Raw genomic sequence first — 23,706 nt, forward strand, 5'->3', positions numbered from 1 at the left:
ATCAGTGGAACTCTAGAGAAATCTGAGATAATTGTGAAATTTTGGTGCAGGTTGTTCTTACATTTCTGCATCTCGTCAATACCCTGCATGATTCAAAAAAAGTCTTCAGTCAATTGAATTAACATTTACCCAACCAAGCCCTTGAATCTTCCTAGAGGGATTTTGGCTTCTGGGCAAGACCAGCCCAACTCAGGAAATAAGGTGTTCCAACAAAAGGTCATTTTCTGAAGTTTCAACAAAAGGTCATTTTCTGAAGTTTTGTCTTGTTCTTTGATTTGGAACACGTTCCCATGTCCCCATTTTGCCTGACTGTGTGTGTTTCTCTGTACTAGGTGAAACAGCTTCCTCTCCCATTCTTGAAGGAGTAGTCTTACATAGGAGACAGTTGGTGGGTCCCAAGGGCACAGTCCCTGTGGGCACAATGGTCTGTCTCCCAGGGAGTTTGTGGGCTTCTTGTACCCCTCAAAAATGGTGGATCCTTGGTGGCCGTGTGAAGGGGGTGAGACTCTCGACCAGCTGTTGATCGGCCGAGGCCAAGGAGTGGAGGGTAATTAGGGAAGCGTGGTCTCCCAGCTGGCTGTGCTGCGCTTACGTTGGGGTGGAGTGGGGGCTTTCCTGGCTGTTTGGTCCTGGGCTGTGGGGCTGGGGCAGCACACGCATGCCGGTACTGTTATGTGGCTACAGCCCAGTGGAGTGGGGCGTGCTGCTGTGTGGGGCTGATGGGTTAGAGAGTGACGGCCAGAGTTGTGCCTGCCAAGTGTCAGCGTTGGCAAGGCAGAACGAGATTGCAGAAGTGATGCCCACCCATGCTTCTCCCCTGGTGAGAGTCCCAACAGGTTTCTGTCTTTCCAGTGGTCAACTTAAGATTAGTAAGTCAGTCTCCTTTACCAGTGACGTGGTTACTTTTCAAACTCTGCTTTTGCACTTGTTCCGCTGTGAGTGTGTGTGTGTGTGTGTGTGTGTGTGTGTGAGTTCGTTAAGAGCAGGTCCTCTGTTCCATATAGTTGGGTTTCTCCTGGTCATACTCTTCATTGCTTTCCAAAGCCCAACATTTTCAGGGCTGTGTCTTTGGTACAGGACCCAAGGGTTGGAGTGCTTGATGCGGAGGACAAAATCCTCATTCCTCTAGGGAAGGTTCCATATTATTGAGATCCCTCCTAATTGGGGTCCTCATTCCTGGGTCTCATACCTGTTTTGAGGAGGCTCTGTCCATCGAGTTTTCAGGACTTTTTCCAAGGAAATTATTCCATATTAGCCATAGATCTGTTATGTCCATGGGACAGGGTGAGTTCAGAATTTTCCTAGACTGCCATCTTGAACTACCTGCCTCCACCATTATTTTAATAATGATCTTTTCTCAATTTTTACAGCTTTATTGTAGTTAGTTGACATTCAGTGAACTGCATGTATTTAGAGTGTATGATCTGAGGAGGGTTTATGTATGTACACACTTGTTAGAGTTTCATAGCATCTGGGGGTGCCTGGGTGGCTCGGTCGTTGGGTGGCTGCCTTTAGCTTGAGTCGTGGTCCCAGGGTCCTGGGATCTACCCCTGCATCGGGCTCCTTGCTCAACAGAGGGACTGCTTCTCCCTCTTTCTCTGCTTGCTTCTTCTGTTCCCTCTCTTTCTGTCAAATGAATACATAAAATCTTAAAAAAAAAAAAAAAAAAGGAATTCCACAGCATCAGGACAGTGAACATTCCCATCACCTCCGAAAGTCTTCTGTAGCGCTGTGACCTCTCCCTCCTGCCCCTGCAGCAGCTGTTGTCTTTTTTGTCATGGCAGACCAGTGTGCGTTTTCTAGAATTTTATATAGAAGGACTGTACGACTAAGTACGCCCCTCTGTCTGGCTTGTCAGTCAACATAATTATTGTGAGAGTCACCTCCGTACTTGAAGCTGACCTATTTGCTGGTCCTAGTAAATTTTAAACCTCCCGTGATGGAAGTTCAGTCTTAATTTGCTTAATTAAGTTGCATAAGCTAGAGATCTCCTGAGATTTTATTTCAGCCTTTTAATATATGCCTTGGAAAAATGATCACATGCGTCCCTCCCATGGGGGGTGGACTGTGCATTTCACCTTCGACCCCGAGTGACCTCTCAGATGGCCTTGTGTGTGAGTGATGTAATACTCTTATAGAAAGACCTGAGAGATAGGGAAACCTTTGTTAACATAAAGATGAACTAGATGTTTTTCTATGTCCTTCTCTACTGTGTTAGCGTGCTGCTTCCTTCCTGCAACATGTGGGAAGATGAACAGGGTTGTTACACCGGCTGCGTGAGGGGACACAGCTCCACACACGGTGCCTGGCCCAGGCAGGGATGAGAGTGTTGACGGACGTTTTAAGGGCTTCCAAGTAACTGCTGAAAAAGGACATAATTCCTAAGCTGAAGTTAAAAAAAAATCTAATGAATTTTTAAAGATTTTTTTTTTTATTATTATTAGGATTTTATTTGAGAGAGAGCGCTGACGGTGGAGAGCTGGGAGGGGGTGGGGGAGTGAGAATTCCAAGCAGCCTCCACTCCCAGTACTGAGCCCGACACGGGGCTGGATCCCATGACCGGAGCCGAAATCAAGAGTCGGATGCTTAACTGACTGAGCCCCCCAGACACCTCTCTTTTTATTTCAAATATACACAAACAGAAAAATGTATAGCATGAATATAATATATATGAAAATTTTATAAGTTTCTTCATGTTTTGGTAAATTGTTATATTGTCTGAGAAAGTGATGTTTTAGCTTTCTTCGTCCCCCTTTCCAGTCTTTATTCACTTAACTGCCTTTTCTTGTTTTCTTGGGATAGCTAGATACTTGGGTGAAAAGTTGAATAAACATAGTGACAGTCAACATTCTTTTTTTTTTGTAAGATTTTATTTATATATTTGACAGACAGAGATCACAAGTAGACAGAGAGGCAGGCAGAGAGAGAGGGGGAAGCAGGCACCCTGCTGAGCAGACAGCCCAATGCGGGGCTCGATCCCAGGACCCTGAGATCATGACCTGAGCCGAAGGCAGAGACTTAACGCACTGAGCCACCCAGGAGCCCCAACAGTCAACATTCTTATCTTGCTCTGATTTTAAAGGGATTTTTAAAGGCTTCTAACATTAGCTGCATTTTTTAGGTGCCATTTATAACGTTTCACTTGTCTGCTTGTGCTACTGTAACAAAACACAGGTTCTTCCTGACTTACGGTGGGGTTTTAGCTTGATCAACCCATCATAAGTTGGAAATATCATAAGTGGAAATGCATTTCATACACGTAATCTAGTAAACATTGTAGCTTACCTCGCTGACCTTAAACATGCTCACAAGACTCGTGTCAATCTACGTTGGGCAAAATCATGGGATGCGAGGCTTTGTTCATGATAAAGTATGGAATGTGTCATGTGATTATTGACTGCTGTGCTGAAAGTGAACCACAGAATGTTGTGAGCCCGCGGGTGGTTTGAGCCCGTGGGTAGTTCCCCCCATGATGACGGGCTGACGGGGAGCTCACCCCTGCTGCTCCCATCCTGAGGGAATAGTGGGGCAAGGTTGGAGTCTGACGTGCCATTTCCCCGGAGCGCGCACCACCGCACAACCTCGCGGAGTTGAGACACGTTAGGAAGGGCTGTCGTGAGTGGGGGCGTGAGTGTGAGTACCACATGCGGGGAGGCTCAGACAGCGCAGTGTATTTCTTCACGGTACTGGAGCCTGGGAGTCAATATGCTCCATTTTCAGTGCAGACTCGCCCTCCTGCTTTGTGGATGGCTGTCCCCTCACCGTGGGCTCATGTGGCTTCTCCTCTGTGCCCACGTGCAGAGAGACACACCGAGAGCGCAGAGCTCTCCCGTGTGTCTCCTTCCTTCCTTCATCACTGGCGTGCTGGGGCCGGAGCTTCCACTGTGCGCTTCAGAGGGTGCAGACCGTCAGTCCACAGCAGGCTGTAAGGAATCCGTCTCTTCTTCTCAGTGATTTAATTAGTCTTTGCTCCGCAGAACACAAGCCCAAAACATTGTGACTTGAAACAGTAATATTTTGTCATTTTTTTCTTTCTTTTTTTCTTACGATTCTGACGGTTGGCTGGGTTCTTGCTCTTTGTTTTCATCTTCGGTTTCCCACGTGTAGCTGCCTTCATGAGGAGAGTTGGCAGGGCTGGAGGGTTCGAGACGGCCTTACTGCTGTCTGTGCGTGACACTTGCTGTTGGCTGGGGTGACTTGGTTGTCGCTGACCTTGTCTTTCATCTTCCAGAAGCTCACTTGCTGTTCCAGGGTTCCAAGGCCAGAGCATGAGCTGTTCATTCTCTCAGTGTCATTTATTTAGTTTCTTTGACAGTCCATTTTCTCATTGGTAGATTGGGAGTGTTTGTTTTCAAAATCTATATTCCTTCTCATTCCAAAAAGGAGTACGCCACAGGCGACTTGGAAAAATACAAGTAATCTGTTGGAGTAAAATCAGGAGTTGAGGAAATCAGCCAAAGAGAAAAGGAGGAAAGGAAAAGAAAACTAGGGAAATAGTTTATGCCAAAAGAAGACAAAACAGACAACAAAGTCCATGCTCCAAAGTTCTGTAATGTCTGGGCGCCTCGGTGGCTCAGTGGGTTAAGTCTGCCTTTGGCTCAGGTCGTGATCTTGGGGTCCTGGGATTGAGTCCCATGTTGGGCTCCCTCTACTGCTCCTCCTTCTCGTTCTCTCGCTCAACTAAGTAAAATCTTTAAAAATAAAGTTCTATGAAGTCAATGTTGTTAGGTCAGAAATTCTTCTGTGTGCTTCACAATATCCAGAGGAAAATACAGTTTACTGTAAGGGTTACTGTCTTAAACACACTGCTCAGGAGAAGCGCAGGCATTCCTCAGATGGCTCTCACTGTCCGTGGAAGGAGGTGGGTGCAGTGGGGGTGCTCGCACCTTCGGTAGCTTCTGTGGACACCGCACAGCACGCGGCGGCCTCACGCATGCTGTTCAGTACGGACAGACAGGGAGAAGTGATGCCAATGGGCTCTTCATGGAAAGTCTCATCCCTTTTGATACCATTTGAAAGGAGTACTACTGAATAAAGTAATTTTTAATTGTTTAAAATATGGATAATGGAAAGATAGCTTTTGTAAAAAGATGCACATGTAAGATTTTATAAGAACGAAAGATGGTCTGTCACTTCAAGTTATAGCTCTATCCTCATTGTAAAAATAAATTTGTTAGATATTTGAACTTCTCTTTTATTAAAGATTATATTATGATAGTATTATTAAGAAAAGCACTCCTTGCATATTATTTTTGCTGGACGGGAAACATGACCTTTTGGGACTGGTAAATATTTTATTCTTAAAATAGGTTTTTACATCATGTAAAAAATTTTTGAACCTTTTTTCCTTTAGACATCCCTTTGCATTCTTATTTGTTTTCTGTCATGTTTGATAAATTTAAAACACAAATAAGTGATAGCAGATGTTACCAGAGTTAGAATAGCACTCCTTCGGACTACCAACTAGTGATATTTTGTGGTGTAGAAAAGCTGATGAATTAGGTGCTGTTGTAAGGTTCAGCTAGAGCAAATGAAAGTAATTTATCAGAAAAACAAAGAAAATGAAACACTGAATCACTAGGAGTTTTTCAAGATTGGAGAATCAATCAAAAGCTCTAGAAGTAACTTGAATTTTACAGCGTGATTGTGGATGTTTAACAATCGAGTAGCGCGTTCATTTTGAAAGATTTATAGCCCTTATTTTGTTACAAACTTGACTAATACAAGGATCCTGCAAAATATGAAATATAGCCCAATCTGTTAAAAAAGGAAAAACAATTCACATCTTTCAAAAAAAATAAAACAGAAATTGAGTCAACTTACTGCAAAAGTTGGTGTTTAAAAGACTGGCTTAGGAAAGCACATGCCTGTTGTGGGTTTATTTTATGTCGGGTAAGCGAGGAGATTTCGCATTTTGTTGAAACATTTGTGAAGGCGAGTCAGTGGGTCCGTCCCTCATGGGCTGAGATACGCACCCCAGTCTCTGCAGTCCAGTGCTGGGCGCGTCCTGTTCTCGCCGCCTCCCTCTTGGCAGGTGACTGACAGGACGTCCTGACGTAGAAGTCCGTAAGGACCACTGAGAGGACAGAAGCGAGGGAATGGGCTTGGGTGAGCTGGGTGATGAGGAAGCTGGTCACGAGGAAGTCAGAGATGGGACGCTCTGCAGAGGGAGGATTCCCTGTGCACCTTCCCTGGTCCCCCCAGTCTGACCACACCCGTTCACTGGCGTCGAAGCGTAGAGGGAGCACTTACAGGACAACTAAAAATACAGAGCCTTAAGACTTAGATTTGTGACATTTATGACAACAAACAATTACTTAGACCTGCTTTACTATTTTACGTGGTTTGGTGTGCTGTGTACTGTCTTTCCTGCCGTTTCCTCTTTACGGAAAAACTGTTCTCAGTTGTAAAAGCATTTGGAAATTACAAAGTTTAAGCCAGTCAAACCGAAAAATATTTTGGGTTTCAGACACAAGGAAACAGAGACACTAAGAAATTGTTAATAATAGGTAATTGGAGCTTTCTGACTAAAGAAGTCACTTTTCAAATAAGAGGGATTGTAACATGTAATTTTTATAGTGGTTTCATTCACTTCTAAGTTTGCTTATTTTTTAACTGCTTAAGTAAATCAGTTAAATGCTAAGCCAATGGAAGATAATGGGATTGAACATATATATTTGGTCTTTACTTTTATAAAGTCAGTATAGCTATTTTTGGATCCTTACTTTTTCTCTCTGTTCATTTTTTGCTACTTCTTATTTTCTTCATTCAGGTCATTTCTCAGCTGAGGATCTTGGGCAGATCAGCAACAGCTGGTTGCAAATTTGATAGAGAAGTCTGGTCGAATGAGCTGTCCCCTGTCCTCAATCTCTGGAAGAAACTCAACCAGGTTAGTACTGGATATTAGTCCAATTGTTTCCTTTTTTCTTCCCCTTTTTTCCCTAGTTTTATCTCCAGATTGTTCTTGTTTGTTAAACTTTGCATTGATCTGCCCTTACTGTGTACTGGTTTCCTGGAGGGAGAGGACAGGATAGTGGACAGATGAGCCCAAGAAACGGGTTGTGACCACTGTCAGTGTCGTTGCCCAGTGATGTGCTGGCCCGTCGGCATCTGCTGGACGTTCCTGTGTTTGCTGCGTGCCTTCTCTGTCCTCTTTCTATTAAGTCAAACACTGCTCTTAAAAGTGGCATTTTTTGGGATGCCTGGGTGGCTCAGTTGGTTAAGCAGCTGCCTTCGGCTCAGGTCACGATCCCAGTGTCCTGGGATCGAGTCCCACATTGGGCTCCTTGCTCAGCAGGGAGCCTGCTTCTCCCTCTGCCTCTGCCTGCCATTCTGTCTGCCTGTGCTTGCTCTCTCCCCCCCCCCTCTGATAAATAAATAAAAAAATCTTTTAAAAAAAAAAAAAAGTGGCATTTTTCAAAGGACTCAAGGTGCTGAGGAAGTGCTCTGGTCTGGGCGACTGACGTGGCTTCAGTATTGCGGAGTAATCACGTTGTTGGTTATAGACTAGTTGCTTGCTCACCGGGCAAAGCCATTAGAGTATTGTGATTCCTATTCTTGGTGAGGAGGGATTTATTCTCTGGGTTTAAAAAATAGAATTATGCAGTTCATCCATTTAGTAATACTGTAAAAATGCCTGTTTATCAGATCTAGCCTTGTGAAAGAAGGGAAGTCCAATGAAGGTGATTGCAGAACCTACGGAGAAGGTTAAAACCTTCTGAAAATTCAAAGGCCTCAAACCTTACAGTATTGCAATTTTGAGTTACTAGAACAATCTGAACACTCGGTGAGTGTCAGGCGTCTCAGTGAGCACCGATCCCAGCCGACCGGAAGCACCGCCTTGACTGAGTTCATCACGCTGGTAAAGCCTGGCACAGTCAGCGGGAGGGGAGGTTTGCCTGGGGAAGCAGGGCTTCCGCTGGCATCCCACGCCACGCTCCCCGCGGTGCCTGCCAGGAAGCTCTGTGTGCTCAGCCTTGCCGAGGACCCGGTCGCTGTGCCCTTCACCCCTTCCCTCCTCTGAGTTTCGCCCGGCCTTTGTTCCCTTTACATTAATAACCAGATTCACACGCATCTTACCTTTGTCGTAGCAGGTAAGTGTCATCGGGGTATGGTAGTGCTCTCCTTGTCAGCCTTCCGCTCCTCGCCAGCATCCAGCTGGGTTTCCTTCTTCATATGTCATTGGCTATTTTGAATTTTCTGTTGACTTTTGGGACATGCCATCCTTAAAATTTGAACGCCTTTGCTAACACATACATACTCAAATGTGTGCATCATGTATCCTGTCATGAGGTAGCTATTTATTCTAAGATTAATAATACAAAATTATTCTCAAAGACGTCACTTAGAGAATAAAATAAAATAATTGGAGTCATTTTCTGTTTATCCATTATTAAATTGCAAAAGTATTGTAAAAGTAATTCTAATTACACATTTTAGAGACGTGATCCATGTGTCTGCCGGAGACGTCCCTCCTTCCCTCTCAATAATAAGTGAACTTGTTTGACCCATTTTCCAAGTTTGAGTAAGACTAAAGTCTACGCCATGATTTTTCACCTTGCTGTCTCACAGTTTTCTTGGTCTCTGACTGAATTTGCGCTGGTCATGTTTTTATCTCACCTTCAGTCTGGCCATGAGGTACAACTTCTGTGTGTGTTGCACAAGAAATCCAGCCCCATTTTCTTGTAGGGTGGGAAAGGAAAGGAATCTTTTCTCTTATACTGTTGGAGATTCTCAGCTGGATCTGCTACAGAAGATGGGTTAACCAGACGAGAGCGTACAGATGTATGGAACCCAAGTTTTGTGCCCAGCGGGAGCCTTCCTACGGAGATGAGGAGGTGGTTAGACGTGAGCATTTGTGTGCCAGTTTGATGAGGAGTGCAGAGTTGTGACCAAATAAGACAGAAGAGGTGGGGGCCATGGAGAGTAAACTGGGAACATTTCTCAAGCCTGTCATATAAATATATACAACAATTTCGGCTGGTTCTTAAAGGTCTGATGTTGGCTCTGGACACCATGTGGCATTTTCGGGAATATGCTGTTTGGTCTCCCCTCCTGAGCTGGCTGGCCCCCCACCCCCCGCTGACACGTTCTCTTCTGGGCTGTAGGCGCAGGCGGTTTAGCTTTCCGATGTGGGATTCACATCCCAGCACACCCCGCATGGCCCTGTCCTGCACACGGCACTCGGTGTGTCCATGTGGACACGGAGCGCAGACCTGCAATGTGATGCCGAGACCGCGTATTCTAGGCACCTTGGGGAGGGGTCTGGCTCTTAAGCTCCATAAGGTCTTCAGATGAGGCATTACCGCGGAAAGCTCCATGGGCGGAGGCATCCACGGACCCGGTGGGAAGCCAAGCATCCCTGTTGGGTGAGCAGTCTGTCCTGAGCCACGTCTTCGGACCCATTGGCTCGTGGTCGCTTCAGCGTCCATGGTTCCTCTGTGGACAGCCGGGGCTCGTGCTCGGGGTACAGCTGGCAGCTGCGTCTCTCATTCGCCTGCACACTCTTCTGAGTTGCCTTCCTGCCTCACAGATCTACGTCTGAGTGCAACAAAGTGCCATGTTCCTAGCGTGGGCACCTGTGGCCTCCTCTCGGACTAGTGGGCAGTGCCTGCACCGGCATCTCTGTACCGTGTGTTCCGTTTCTGCAGCAGGTGCTTGCTGGGACTTTCTGTTGTCTGGCTGGGGGAGGGGGCTGGTTGTGGGTTTGTAACATGCCAGGCTCTTGGGACCTTCTGTATCTGCTCTCGTGGTTCCCTTTGCGTAGTTTCTCCTTTCTGTCTGTTCTGTCGGATGATTTTCTCTGTAGAAACCTCACGAGTCTAGCCCAAGCTCTGTCGCGCGCTCCAGCTCTGCAGAGCTCCGCATGCAAACACGTGGTGATACAGACGTCTGTTATGCTGTCCTTAAACTCAAAAAATATTTAACACGTGGGTTCGCAGAAATGATGCATGTAAGAAAGGTTTGCTCTAGGTCTGTTTTCATCCTTAGTTCATGACACGAGCTCCTTTTTAGTCATCTCCGAACAGTTTCTGTTCTGTAATTTCATCATTATTCCTTTATACAGGGAAACATAGCAATCAAAGAATTTTCTATTTGAAAAAGATTGTGATTGTCTTTCCCAAGATAAAACTCTCAGTTACTATCATGTTGTATTTTCATATAAGCATGTTATAAGCCTGAGATGGTTTGTCCTGGTATCTAGTGTCATTATTGGGACACAACTGTTTTCCTTCCGCTTCAAGAATCAGTAATTGCAGTTTGTTGAAGTCCCCCCAGATGGAATCTTTATGTCCTGCTGGCACTGACTCTTTCTCCTCTGGGGACGATGGGGGAGGAGGGGGGTGGAGACTGCAGACTCCTGAGAGAGGTGCCCAGCTGGGGGTGCTGCGAGGCTCCTCGTCTCCCCTCCCCCGCCCGCAGCACTGCACTTGGTTCTGGACAGAGCACCCTGCTGTCCGCCGGCAGGACCTGGCTCATCCCTTAACTAACACGGGATGAGACGGGGGCTTCTGGAGCCCGACTGGTGGGCTCAGATCCGAGCACTCGTCCTTACTAGCTGTGTAATGTAGGGAAGCTACTCACCTTCTCTGTGTCTTTGTTCTCTTATCTAGAAGACGGGGATGATGACAGTTACCAGCCTCACAGGTGTCTTGTCAGGACTGAATGAGCTAATGCACAGAAGGCTTTTATAGCAGTGCCTACTGTGTGGGGGCACTCTTGGCCGAGCAGTCCTCCTGCCGTTACTGAAGGTAACAGACATCTCATGTGTGAACGTCTCCTTCCAGAGAGGTGGACACATAACGTGTGTCTCTTTCCAGAGTGTGGTTCTTTTATTATTTGTGTAACTGGAGTTCATCCATAATGTCTTCATGGAGCGCCTTGATCGTTTTAGTGCTTCTCAGGACCACGTAGCAGGCAGAGCCCACAGAGTCACACATCAGTTTTGAGAGAGAGAGTTAAAAAATTAAACAAGTAGATAAGGTAAATAAGCGAAAAAAGATATCACAGGTTAGTGTAAATGCCGTGGAAGCAGAACACAGGTGCTATGATGAAGAAGATTAGCAAAGTCCTATTTTGGAGTGGGCAGTGAGGTTCATCTCGGTCTAGGAGTGAAATTTAATCTGAGAAGGGAGACATGAGAAGGCTCGAGCCAGATGGAGTTGCAGGGGAAGAAGACCTTTCTAAGCAGCGAGACGGCATGAACACAATGTCCAAGCAGAGGAAAAGCACAGTCCCTGAACCCGAAAGAAAGTCCGTGTGACCAAGGCTCAGAGACGACAGGGTCGCATGGAATGAGCTGACACTGAGGTTTGAGGTGCAGGATGACTGTGATTTACGCCAAGTGCAGTGAGACCCATGGGGAGAGCACTGAGCAGGGGGTAGCGCTGTGCCTCCTGACAATTTTAGACACTCTCCCCGGCTGTTGTGTAGAAGTGAGTTTGGAGTGGGGCTCGAGAAGAAGGAAGGGGAACAACCAGGGGCCGTCATTGGGTTGTGGTGGTGCTGTCAGATTGGATCCTGGAAGCATTGCGGGAGGGGACTCCCTGGATTTGAATGTTGGTTTTCTGGAGAGGGATTGGGTGGATGTGGTGTCACTTACTGTGCCTGGGAAGGGGGGACCGGGGGAGAGCCTCAGGGGCTGCCGGGGTAGGGGTGGAGTGGCCATGCCGCTGCAGGGATGGCGGAGAGTTCCCATGCGGACACTGAGGAGAAGGTTGGCTGCACAGTGGGCACCTTAAAAAGGTTGCTAGGACTTGGGGTATAGATTTGGGACTTCCTAGCATCTAGGGAACCTTTAAGTGATCACAAAGCATTATGTCATCTGGGGGAGAGGAAGGAAGAGGGCTTATGAGTTGGTCCCGAGGAGTCCAGCACATAGAGTTAGAGGCAGGAAAGGCACAGCCAAGCTGTCCTTGAGGAAACACAGCAAAATCCCAAAGCAGACAGCAGCACAGAAGGCTGAAGCATCACAGAAGCCTTGAGGAGGGCGTCTTCCATTAGGAACGGCACTGCGGACTGTGCCAAATTGCTGGTGCGAGGTGTAGAAACCGAGTACAGAGTTGGCCCCTGGATTTTCAGAATAGAAGTTCTTGGTGACCTTGACCTTGACAGGAAGAGTTGAGGCGGGGCTGGGAGACCGGAGTTTATGCTTGAAGGCTGACTGCCTTGGCCTGTGGAGCAAGAAGGGAGGCAGCGTGGAGAGGCAGTTCTTTCCAGAATGTGCTAGCCAGGAGAGAGGAGGAGGAAGGTGGCTCGGGAAGAGCATTTGAGCCTCACAAGATTCTCGTGTCTGTGTGCAGGGTTTTCAGCAGGTAACAAGCCTGCTGAGGTTCAGAATGCGTGTGCTGTTTCTCTTCAGCGGGCTGCGTCCCACTTTCATGTTAGAGCACGGAGCCTCTGCTGTTCTAGCCCGCCCCACTGTGCCTTCCCAGACAGGACTGTCCCCTGCGGGGGAGCCTGAGGCGGAGGGGGAAGGGCACTCCTGCCGGCCACAGCAGTTGACGTGGGGGTCAGCATGCCGTCCTGGGCCGGGAATAGTGTCCTTCACTTCAGGGACGGTGTGTAGGTCAGACTCCTGCTGGAAGCCCCACCGCCTGCCTTCCTGTGGCCCGGGGCCGGAGTGACTGCTGACTTGCAACAAAGGAATCACTGATGTCCCTCTCTCTTTTTAACCATTATTTGTAGAACCTTTTAGGTTGATAAGCTGAAGGTATGTGTGGACCTTTCACAGCTGAGTGTAATTAGTAAGAGGAGGTTACTGGACATTCCAAAATATCTTACGTAAAACCCAGAAGGTGGTTTTTTTAATCTTTTTTTTTTTTTAAGATTTGATTTATTTATTTGACAGAGCTCACAAGCAGGCAGAGAGAGAGGAAGGGAAGCAGGCTCCCCGCTGAGCAGAGAGCCTGATGCGGGGCTCGATCCCAGGACCCTGGGATCATGACCTGAGCCGAAGGCAGGGGCTTAACCCACTGAGCCACCCAGGTGCCCCAAAACCCAGAACTTTTAACTTTTTATTCATTGGAAGTGGAACAAGTTAGGAACTCACAAGAGTACAGTAAGTATTATACTCAGAGACTACAAATATGTTTGTTGATCCAAACTGAATCTAGAAAAAGGTGTGAATTTAGCTCATTATTGAGATCTGGGCTTGGGTTTCCAGTCTTCACTTCTAATATAGCTGAAGGAGGAGGTTTATGGTAAACTAAATGAGTTTAGTGCCGCAGTCACTTACTGTACAGGGAAATTTTATTCTCCCTCTCCTTCGGAAGACTTGATTTTACGAAGAAATTGCATGCTATAAATTTTAAAACTTATATTTTATTTGGATTTAAGCTTTTTAGCTATGTTCACATTGATTGAAGGTAAACCAAGAAGGAAGTAGTGCTCATGCACTTTGGGCTAATTTGCTGCTTTTATGACTCATAAACTAGTTTTAACATAATCTTTAAAAGAAACTATGAAGAACAAACTTCTTCGGTTTTGTAATGTAAACTCGAGTGCCGGACAGTGTAACAGAGTTGCTGGCCAGAACTCACGAGAGTTCTGGAGAGAGGAGTGTTTGTAATTTTGTAGGCACGAAGCATGTTTGAAGTTGTGTTTGTGTGAAATGTCATTCCTGGCAGTGGGGACAATGGGGCAGAGTGTTCTGAGCTGGCGTCAGGTGGGCAAGGCAAGTGGAACAGTCCTCAGACCTGGCTGGGGTGCTTACACCTCATCTGCTGGGCAGTATGGCCGTGTGAACATACGGTAAGAGACGCGTCCAAGGTATCCCCCAGGTAGTGTCGGTCGTCGCAGACTCTTGTCCATACATCTGATAAAAAGTAGACGTGAACATGATTTGAGAAACATGAACCCTTCATGGATTAAACATTTTTTTGTTCTTAGTTCTTTAAAGATTTGTGGATTTTTAAAAGCTTAGTATAGTGGCCCCTGGGTGGCTCAGTAGGTTAAGCATCTGGCTCTTGATTTCATTGAAGGTCATGATCTCGGGGTCATGAGATCAAGTTCCGCGTCCCACACCCAGCATGGAGCCTGCCCAAGATTCTCTCTCTCTTCTTCTGTTGTTCCTCATCCCTTAAATGCATGCATACATATATAAATGCTTCGTATAACAAACCCTAGTAATATTGATAGCATGGCCATATTTAAGATCTTTTATTAATTTAGTCTTCATGCTTGAGGCTGATTCTCTACATTTTGGTGACTATATCAGTGATTATATCTCTTTCAGGAAAAAGATACATAGAAATATGTAACTATAACTTTTAGCATTACTCTCTTATGCATTCATTTATGTTTTATCATTTTAAAATAGTTCAGATACATAATTTACTAACATTTCTCATTTTAATGACATTTTTCTTGGGATTTCTATCAAAAAATAGCAATTTAAAAACCAGTAATTTGATAAGCAAAACACTGAAAAGTATAACAGATAAAAACTTAGTCTTATTTAATATTCTGTGTGTTTGAATTCAAAAGGTCAGTTCATGCTTTAAAATTTTTATTACACTCCAGCTACCACTCATCAATTTTTAATACCTGTTTAATGGTGATAACTGAGGAGAATTACTGGCATTCTACCACTTACATCTCCTTTATATGGCATGAGAATTCCCATTAATTCTCACTAAAATTACCCATGTGATAAGAGGTATGTATAAAGGCATCTCTTCTAGGCTGATAGAGTTGTTGAGGGAAAATAGGTGACGGACTTTTTTCTGAGCGATAATTGAACCTGTTGATCCGTAGCTATGATTTCTTTGTTCATACTGGTAAGTACGTTGTGTATTTGTCAAGTTAAACTTGTGGACTCAAATAGCCTAATTTTAAAAGTATGGATTGCAATTAAGTAAAATAGAGAGTGCTAGAATAAACAATAGGACTAGTACGTTCTTATATTCTTTTTTTTTTTTTTGAAGATTTTATTTATTTATTTGACAGACAGAGATCACAAGTAGGCAGAGAGGCAGGCAGAGAGAGAGGGGGAAGCAGGCTCCCTGCTGAGCAGAGAGCTGGGTGTGGGGCTCAATCTCAGGACCCGGAGATCATGACCTGAGTGAAGGCAGAGGCTTAACTAACCCACTGAGCCACCCAGGTGCCCTGTACTTTCTTATATACTTAAACTAAATATATCTTCTAAATTATTTTTCCTCAGACTGTTATTCAGTTTTCTTCCCTTTTAATTAAGGTGAAATCATAAAAATATTATTAGTATGTCCTGGTTTTAGAAAACTTAAGGTAGGGAACATATCTATACCACATACCTTAGTTGTCTAAAAGCATTTCTCCGTTGTTTGTTTTGTGTGCTTTTTGTTTTTGTTTTGTTTTGTTTTGTTTTTTGCTTTCTGAAACATCTAAAACTGAGCACATTTAATCTCCTGATTCAGTGAGTCTCAGGTGAAAGATTTCCCTTGGAATTTAGTTCTTGGTAAAGCTTCATACGCCACCTCTCACCCCCCACCCACCCTGACAGGTCTCGTTCCTGTCAGTCACAGCAGGTATGTAGTTCACACTAACCTTCTGCCCGTGGCATTCCAGTCAGTGAAGTAGAAAGAACCCGCGGTATTTCAACAGATGATCTCATCCAGGTAATTGGTTAAATAAGTCTTGCAGGGTCTTATGGTGGAAGACGCCTATGGGAAGAACCCGACTTAGGAAGCGCCTCCCTTCCCTGGAGCCAGGGGACAGAGGGAGGCAGCTGAGACGGTCAGCACCTGGAGCCGTGGACAGCGTCCGCCCTGGGCCCTCTGACTCAGCGGAGCGCTGCCTCCTGGGGGCGCCATCCCTCTGTGAGTCCCTCTGCTGAGCTGTGGGCTCTTCCCAGGCTGGAGCCGCCACTGCCCTGTTGCTGGGAGCACCCCCGGGAGAAGCTGAGTTAGCAGGAAGGATGGAGCCCTTTTCTCCCAGCCGGCTTGCTGTTCCCCTCTGGACATTCCCCGAGGCACAGCCTCTGCATCACAAAGCTGCACGGAGAGGATGGGAAAGTGGGTTGACTGGTCTTAGGGCCGGTATCTCCTCTCTAGGAACAGGCTCTGCCTCTTCGTGGTTCTTCCTCCTCTTGTTTCTGCTTCTTGATTCGGGGGTTTGCTTCAGTAATTCCCCTCTTCTGACTCTGGGTTAGCACTGAAGGCTCTATTGCTGTTCTAACCGTTACCCCTCCAGTTCTTTCATTTGTGTTTTCAGTATTGCTCAGTTTTAAATATTTTCTAAATTCCGTTATGAGTTCCTTTTCTATCCCGCATTCTTACTGATGAGTTACTCTCCTGGCCACCTTTTAGTTGCAGATTTCTGATGTACCTATTCTGTGGTCTTACAACATGTTTTGTGGTCATCTTTTGAAACTTGAGATTACCTGTGTGGCCCAGTTTATCCTTAATAAGAGATTTTCAGGTTGTGTTTGAAAAGGATGTGTATTCTGCTGTGGTGGACTGATGTGTTCAAATTATGTCCTTTAAGTGAAGGACAATGTTTTACAATGTTTGGTTCACAACTCATATATATATATATATAGAGAGAGAGAGAATTGTTTTTTAATTTTTAATTTTTGAATTATACAAAATTAGAATGTTATCTCTGCTTTATTTTAAAATTTTACTTAAATTCAAGTTAGTTACTATATAATGTGTTAAAAGTTTCAAGGTAGAGGTCAGTGACTCCTCAGTTGCACACAACACCCAGTGCTGCCTGTATCCCGTGCCCTCCATCATGCCCATCCCCCGGCCACACCATGCCCCACCAGCAACTATCTTTTGATAGGTTGAAACTTAATCATTGTAACTTCCTTTAGCTCTTGAAGTGTTTTTCTTCTGATATTAGTAAATTTTTATGAGCTTTCTTCTACTATCAGCTAGATGTAGCTTATTCCCTGCATTTACTCTCGGTTTTTGGATATGTTCGTATGGGTGTATCTTATAAAGAGCCCACAGGTGGCTTTTGATTGGTCTTTAGGTGGACCCTTCAGTCTATGTGCATTAATTTGGACTACTATATATTATTAGGTTTTGTATCTTTCCACTTTTTTCATTCCTTTCTTACCTTCCTTTGGACTGATTATTGTCTCTGATATTTTTCTCTCAGAGTTTACAAATCATACACGCTTTCTCATTGTTCAGTGATATTTTGCTGCACCTGCTTAGCTTAGCAAAGTTAACAGAAATAGAGTGGCTTACCTGGAGGAGAATTCCAGAAGCTCAGGACACGCTGTGCAGCCCTGACGTCCCAGAGTCTCAGGCACAAATTGCTAGTGTCACTTCCCTCCTGCCTGAAGTCCTTTGGTGGTGAGCTCTTGGAGTGCTTATTTCTCTGAAAATGCCCTTAATTTTCCTCTGTTATTTACATGTGCATTTTCCTCAGTCAGCAGTTACTGTCTCTCTCGTTATACCAAAGGCCTAGTGAGATAATTTCTGCTCTTTGGTTTCTCCCGTTGCTGCTGAGAAGTTCCTTTTTGCTCTTCGACTTCTCTTTACTCGCTTATTGTTTTTAGATCTCTTTGTCATAGTTTTCTGCAGTTTTCCTAAGACTCGGTGTGGGTTTGTTTTCTTTATGTCTTCATTCATTCATCCTTTGATGCTGCTTGAGACTGCCTGGCTGTTTGGATTCAGGTTACCAGGGCTCATCAGCACTGGTGAGCACGCTGGGGAGGTTAGCTCTGCTTTCCTCCACGTCGCTTCCGGAGCTCCAGTCAGGCGCAGGCTAGCCTTTTCCTCTCACCCATCATGGGTCTTATTTCCCTTACTTTCCATTGTGTCTTGTCTGTGTGATGCATTCTTAATAAACTCCACACCTGTCTTCAGTTTACCCACTCTCCATTCAGCTAAATCTAATCTATATTGAAGTTTTACATTTTAATTACATATATAATTAAATATATACATATATATGCATATGTATATATTTAAACTTACAATTTTTTAAAGATTTTATTTGTTTTTCAGAGAGAGAGCATGAGCATAAGCAGGGAGAATGACAGGCAGAGGGAGGGGGAGAAGCAGGCTTCCCACTGAGCAGAGAGCCCAATATGCGACTCGATCCCAGGACCCTGAGATCACGACCTGAGTGGAAGGCAGACACTTAACCCAGTGAGCCACCCAGGCAACCCTAATTATGTATTTTTTAATTTTTTAAAGTTTTCTTTGTTCATCAGATCTGCTTGTTGTTTAAGATTCTCTATCAGTTCTAGAAACATTTACCATAATTATTTTATGTTTTGTGTGTGATTATTAGAAAAACTTATGGATTTAATTATTTTCTACATTGTTTGTGAAAACTTGATAGCATACCATCTTTATAGAGTAGTTTTGTTTTGTTTTGTTTTGTTTTTTTAAGCCATGAGCTGTTGAGTATTTGGTAATTTTACCTGAAGGAATTATTTGTAGGCTATAATTATATTCCCTGTTCAATTTAGAATGTAAAATTAGGGTTTGGTTTGATTTGGGTCTGGGTCAGGACCATGTGCCCTTCAAATACTTTGAGACAGGCCTGCTCTGGAACTGTACAAACTAAATTACCCTCTTGAAGTGCATTAGAACCTCTGACGTAGTACGCACAGACGAGCATTAAAGTTCTAGTGCCCATTAGTTTTGAGAAGAGAGTCCTACGCCTACACTCCCCCACTCTAGTTACAGCCCAAGTTTAACACCCGCAGTCTCCCTTCTCGTCCTTGGGGCAGAGGGTGGTTATTTCTCTTTCACTCTTCTCCCAAGAGCATCCTGGTTTGGGATTTCAGTTCTGGGGGCTTCCTAACCCCTCCACCTGAGCAATACTGGACTGGCTCCCTGGTCTCGCAGCCCCGTGTTGTGAGTGCTGACGCTCTGGTTCTCCGGCATCGGTGGACTGGAGTGGCCTGCTTGCTGTTTGCCTACTCTTAGTATGGAGAAGTAAAAAGCCTTCCTGACTTCTCATTGTTGCTGTAAAAAGCCCCAGCATGTGTGACTCCTCACACACCATGAGCATTAGCTTTATAGGCCTTTGTCCAGTTAATTGATCTGCCCAGAAAGAAAATGAATATATCCTTGTTTCTCCGAGAGGGCCACGGGGTCTCCGAGTAGACCCTGACTGAACTCCTGAGCGCCAAGGTGCTGGAGAGACCAGAGCATTGTTTCCCTGGGCTCTTACAGGTCAACCAGGTGAAGCCCAAACTTGGAGCCATCTCTTGGTTGGCTTGGCTCCTGAGGGATTTTATGTACTTGGGAATGCAAGCCCGTTACATTTCGTGGAACGGCCTCTCTGGAGGGGAAGAATAGGGGCAGCCACGTGCTCTAGAAGGAGGGCGTTGGCACCTCGCCCGCCCCTTGTCTACCTCGCGCGCGTCTGGCTGCTTGTACAGGACGCTCGATCCGGCTCTCACCAGACAGGTGAGAGGCCAGGCCCTGGACCGGGGCGAGGACAATAGCAGCACACTTCCCACTTACCGTGAGGTCAGGAACATCCAGTTCCCTCTGCTCCAGGACACCACGTTGTGATCGCGGAAAGTTCATAGCGATGAAGACGGGATACTCGGCACTTAGCTGTTGGAGTGACTGTCTCTTCTCTCGAGGTTGCGTTGGGTGATTGAAGAATCTGCTTAGCATCTCCGTCGACACAGTTGTTGTCAGCCCCATCCTACTCTGCTAAAAGCAGAAGCTGGACTTCTCCATTTCTTACTCTGCGTGGTCATAAAGTAAGTCGCACGCGTCCTTCAAGTGACTGCTTTGTTGACCGCCTCTCGCCGTGCGGTGGTGTGTTGTGCGGTGCTGGGATTGTTTCTTCTTGCTGAGTCCGGGTGCCACCTGGCTGGAAGCTGCGCGTCCTCTTCAGCCTTGACGCCATAAAGCAGTTCACTCGCACGGGGGGATGTTGGGCTCTTGTCAGACTTCCAATGCGCGCCCACACAGCGTCGTGGGTCATCTGGCTGTCTTTCTGGGGGCCAGTGTGTCCTCAGGGTCCCAGTTCCAGGAGGGCATTGAAGAAAAGGTCGCAGATCATCATAGGGACATGTTGCAGGACATTTTTAAGTTCAGTGACACTGTCATCGTTCATGATCCATCCCGCCCTGATTTTTCTGTTGCTGAAACTGTTGCCATGTGACTGCATACCTTTGTGTGGGAGCTCCTGGTGTGCCTGGCACACAGTCCCTGCTCTGGAATGTTAGTCATCTTTCCCCCAGGGACCCCAGTCCTTGGGCTTCTCTCTTGTGCAACTGTGCTGTTACCTCCCCCCCGCCGAGTGCTCCACGGAGTGTCAGAGCCACGGCTGCAACTGCGTCCTGGAGCAGAAAGCCTGCGAGAGATCCTCTCCCGGGAGGAAACCTGGTCTTACTGATGTGCCATTTTATTCTGCATACCCACGGTTGATGGGAGAAGCAGGGGGTCGCATCCACAAGGCGAAGGGTGCCCCTGACAGTGGCATCTGACCCCAGGGTGACCGTGCCCTTCTCCTTGGGGCCGGGGGGGAGGGCTACTGGGTGTGCTTGTCCGTGACTATTGCAACAAACAGAGCCAGGAAGTTTTCAAGGCACATAACATTAAATTTAAAGCAAAAGATTTTTTTTTTTAGTTAGCACTTTCTAGCTTCCTCTCAGTTTTCAGAGGACACGATAGCGTCCATCTCTCCAGCGCACCAACTCCAACCTGCCCCCACTCCCGTCCACGGCGTGAATGACCGCAGTGGGATTTGACTCCATGAGCACATACGTCCTCCACTCAGTGAACACGCATTTAGTTGTGACTAAACTAAATGAAATGAGCATCGAAACATTTGGTTTCCTTTGCCCCCTTTGGTGGTTGGCATGATCCTGTCACTAATACCCGACTTCAGGTGCAATAGCACGAGACGACAGAGCAGCTGGCTCTTCTGGGAAATGGGATGCCGGGAATTCCATAGATCTTTCCCCCCTTCACCAGATGGAGAGGACTGTTTATTTCCTATTTCCCTTTTTGTTCCCTGCCTTGCTGTCTCTCTCCCACAGTCTTGTCAGAAATCCGCTTCTAGAGAGACACAACGTAGCATGGATATGTCGGACTTGGACCTTTCTGACCAGGAGTGCATTTATCTTCTGTAATACGTTAGAACACGTAAGTGTGTGGGACGGAAAGAGCTGTTTCTCCATCATCACAGAATGGCCGCGCCTCTTCTCCACCTGAGGATCTCTTAGGTCCAAGTCTAGTGGAAACAGGCACGTCTTTCTCAGGAGACCCAGCAGAATTGTCACAGCCATGGACGCTGTCTCATCGGCGGGCACTGTTGTCAGAACGGAGCGCTCGTATTTAGGAAGCTTTAGTCACATACTAATTTCTACAACTGAATTCAGTAAACTGTGGTAGAACCACATGGACTAAGACTTAGGAAACGCTGTTTCCGCCCCAGAGAGATTGTAGGAAATGATTATCTTAAGAAGAATGAAGAGTTCCTAGAGGGCAAAACACAGTTTCTACCCCATGGAAGTGAAGATATTGCCCCCTTTTCTGTGACTCTTAAAGAACCACCCACCTCTTTGTTTCTGTTTCTCATTTCCTTTTCCGCTTTTTAAATGGATGGTATATTGAGTCGTTTTAATATCTTCCTTATCATAGAAAAAACATCTTGGACCTAGACACGATCATATAAGCGGGTGGGGGAGCCTCTGTCTGGCTGTTGATCACTGTTTCATAAGCCATGGACACACAGAGACTGTGATCTTACCTATTTCACTGCTTTGCAGACGTGAGAAGGACTCACACCACAATCTCCAGAACACTTGGAATAAGTGATAGTGTCCCTGAGAGGCTGGCCAGCCCCCGCACGAGGGACACCTCCCTTCCTGGAAATTGTTTGACTGAAGCCCAGCCATCCTACCTGTCTGTCAGCCGTCTGCAGCCCTTCCCTACAGCAGCGTGCTGGGCTGACAATGGCCGCGCAGCCTGACCGAGCTCCTCTGGGGACCTCTGTGGACACGCCTGCCAAGCCCTGGCCTGGTCAGTGCTAGAGTCTCCTCTCCTGATGGAAATTCTCCAACAAAGAGCCATCTTCGGAAATCTCTAGCAATCACAAAACCACCCCACTTTGCGTGTCGTCCATGTCACCGGAGTCTGAAACAGTATCCCACCTACAAATTATTTCAGTTAAAGCACAGAAGTCCTGGATTCACAACCATATTATGCCAAATTAGGGTCATTTTTCTGGCCTGAGAGACACTTTAATAGTTAAGTTTTAAAATACCCATAACCTTTTCCCCCAGCAGCTCCATAATCACTTAATGATTTTCTCTGAATACACTCAGCTTTTTCATGACAAGATGAACTTTAAAATGTCAAGGCCGTCCTTCAAAGGAACACAGTTTACTCATTTGTATTTAATCATTAGAGAAGGCTTTTATAATAATCAGCCGACAAAAGATACAACTGTAGTTCCTCAGTCGTTTCACCAGAAATCGTGCTGTCTGCATGTCGTGATTATTCATGGCAATTTTAGCGAATGTATGGATATACAATGAATTAGAAAACACAATGAATTATTCACAAGTTTTTTGTCTTAAAATGATAACATACCGCTCCTACTATGAGTTCTCTCTCTACTTCATCCTTTTGGGTATGCAGAGTAGCTGCATTTATTTCTAGAATTAGTTATTTGGATGTGATTTTTTATGAAAAGTTTGCGGAGGTGCTGAGGTGGACCGTGTTGCCGTCCAGACTGCAGTGTGCCACGCAGTCTCCTGCCGCCTCACGCGGCTCCGCCGGCGGGCTGACCTCCCTCAGCTCGTAGAGTGCATTCTGCCTTCTTTTCTTCCTTCCAATGCTTTTTCATCTTATTAGTCACTTTTGAGACCATGCTGTCTATTTTTTTCTGTTTTTTTTGTTCTTATTGCTGACACACAGCATTTTACTTGCTAGTCTCCAGAGCAGGACTGTGTGCCGGGAGCGGGACGTGAAACCAGACGGCCGTGTAGATGGCATCTGTAGTGAGTGCAGGCGGGAACTTAATTTTAATGTGTTTTATGTCACCGATAGATCCAGAACACCAGCATTTTAACATGTGGTCAGTAGAGAAAACTATTCATGTGATATTTCATATTAAGTCTCTGAAATTCAGTTTGCATTTTACACATACTGCACATCTGTAAACCGCAGTCCCTATGTGAACCCTGTTTGAATTTTAAGCATTTTTATGCTCTCCTAAATCACCCTCCTAACAAGTTTAGTACAGTGAGCTGTTTTCTTGGATTATGGATCCAAGAGTGGTGGAAAATCTCTCACCCAAGTATATCTGCTTAATTAATGCAGCTGGCCACTTTGAGTCGCAGCCGCTGCCGCTGCCCGGTCCCAAACTTCTGTGGGCCTCTGCACAGAGGACACTTGGTCAGCTCCGCCTGCACCCTGGAAGTGGGACAGCGAAGCCTGCGTGAGGCCGCAGCTGTTGACACCGGGGTGCACGGAGTCTCTCAAGGCTGCCGGGGAGACCTCCTGCTGCATGAGAAGGTTCCGTGGCAAATGTTACCGCTCGTTCACAGGTCACCAGGTCACCCCAGAGCTCCGAGGGACACGGACCGTGAGGGGACTCTCGCTCAAGGGCCTGTGGCTGTGGATCCAGGCGTCGCTCTGACTTTCGGGTCTTACCACAGAAGAAACGGGTTTTGTAGAGCTGCAGCCGCCGTGGGTGGTGGCTCCTCTTGCGGGTCTGGGCGGAGGAAGGGGAAGAGATTCTCTGTGCTCAATGTGGTAAAGATTGTCGTAGCTCACGAGCCAT

At 46.0% G+C, this 23,706-nt stretch overlaps 1 protein-coding gene across 5 annotated transcripts in view; it reads left to right on the forward strand.

Annotated features, from left to right (window-relative positions):
* The window catches only part of DYNC2H1 (dynein cytoplasmic 2 heavy chain 1), a 256,749-nt gene that overhangs the window by 180,075 nt on the left and 52,968 nt on the right, over positions 1 to 23,706 (forward strand). For all 5 annotated transcript variants that reach the window (XM_032358199.1, XM_032358201.1, XM_032358204.1 and 2 more), the window contains one exon: positions 6,773 to 6,889. In XM_032358199.1, the coding sequence (XP_032214090.1) occupies positions 6,773 to 6,889 (117 nt within the window). The remainder of the gene's footprint in view (positions 1 to 6,772; positions 6,890 to 23,706) is intronic.

This window comes from Mustela erminea, chromosome 9 (genome assembly GCF_009829155.1).
Source record: "Mustela erminea isolate mMusErm1 chromosome 9, mMusErm1.Pri, whole genome shotgun sequence".
NCBI lineage: Eukaryota > Metazoa > Chordata > Mammalia > Carnivora > Mustelidae > Mustela > Mustela erminea.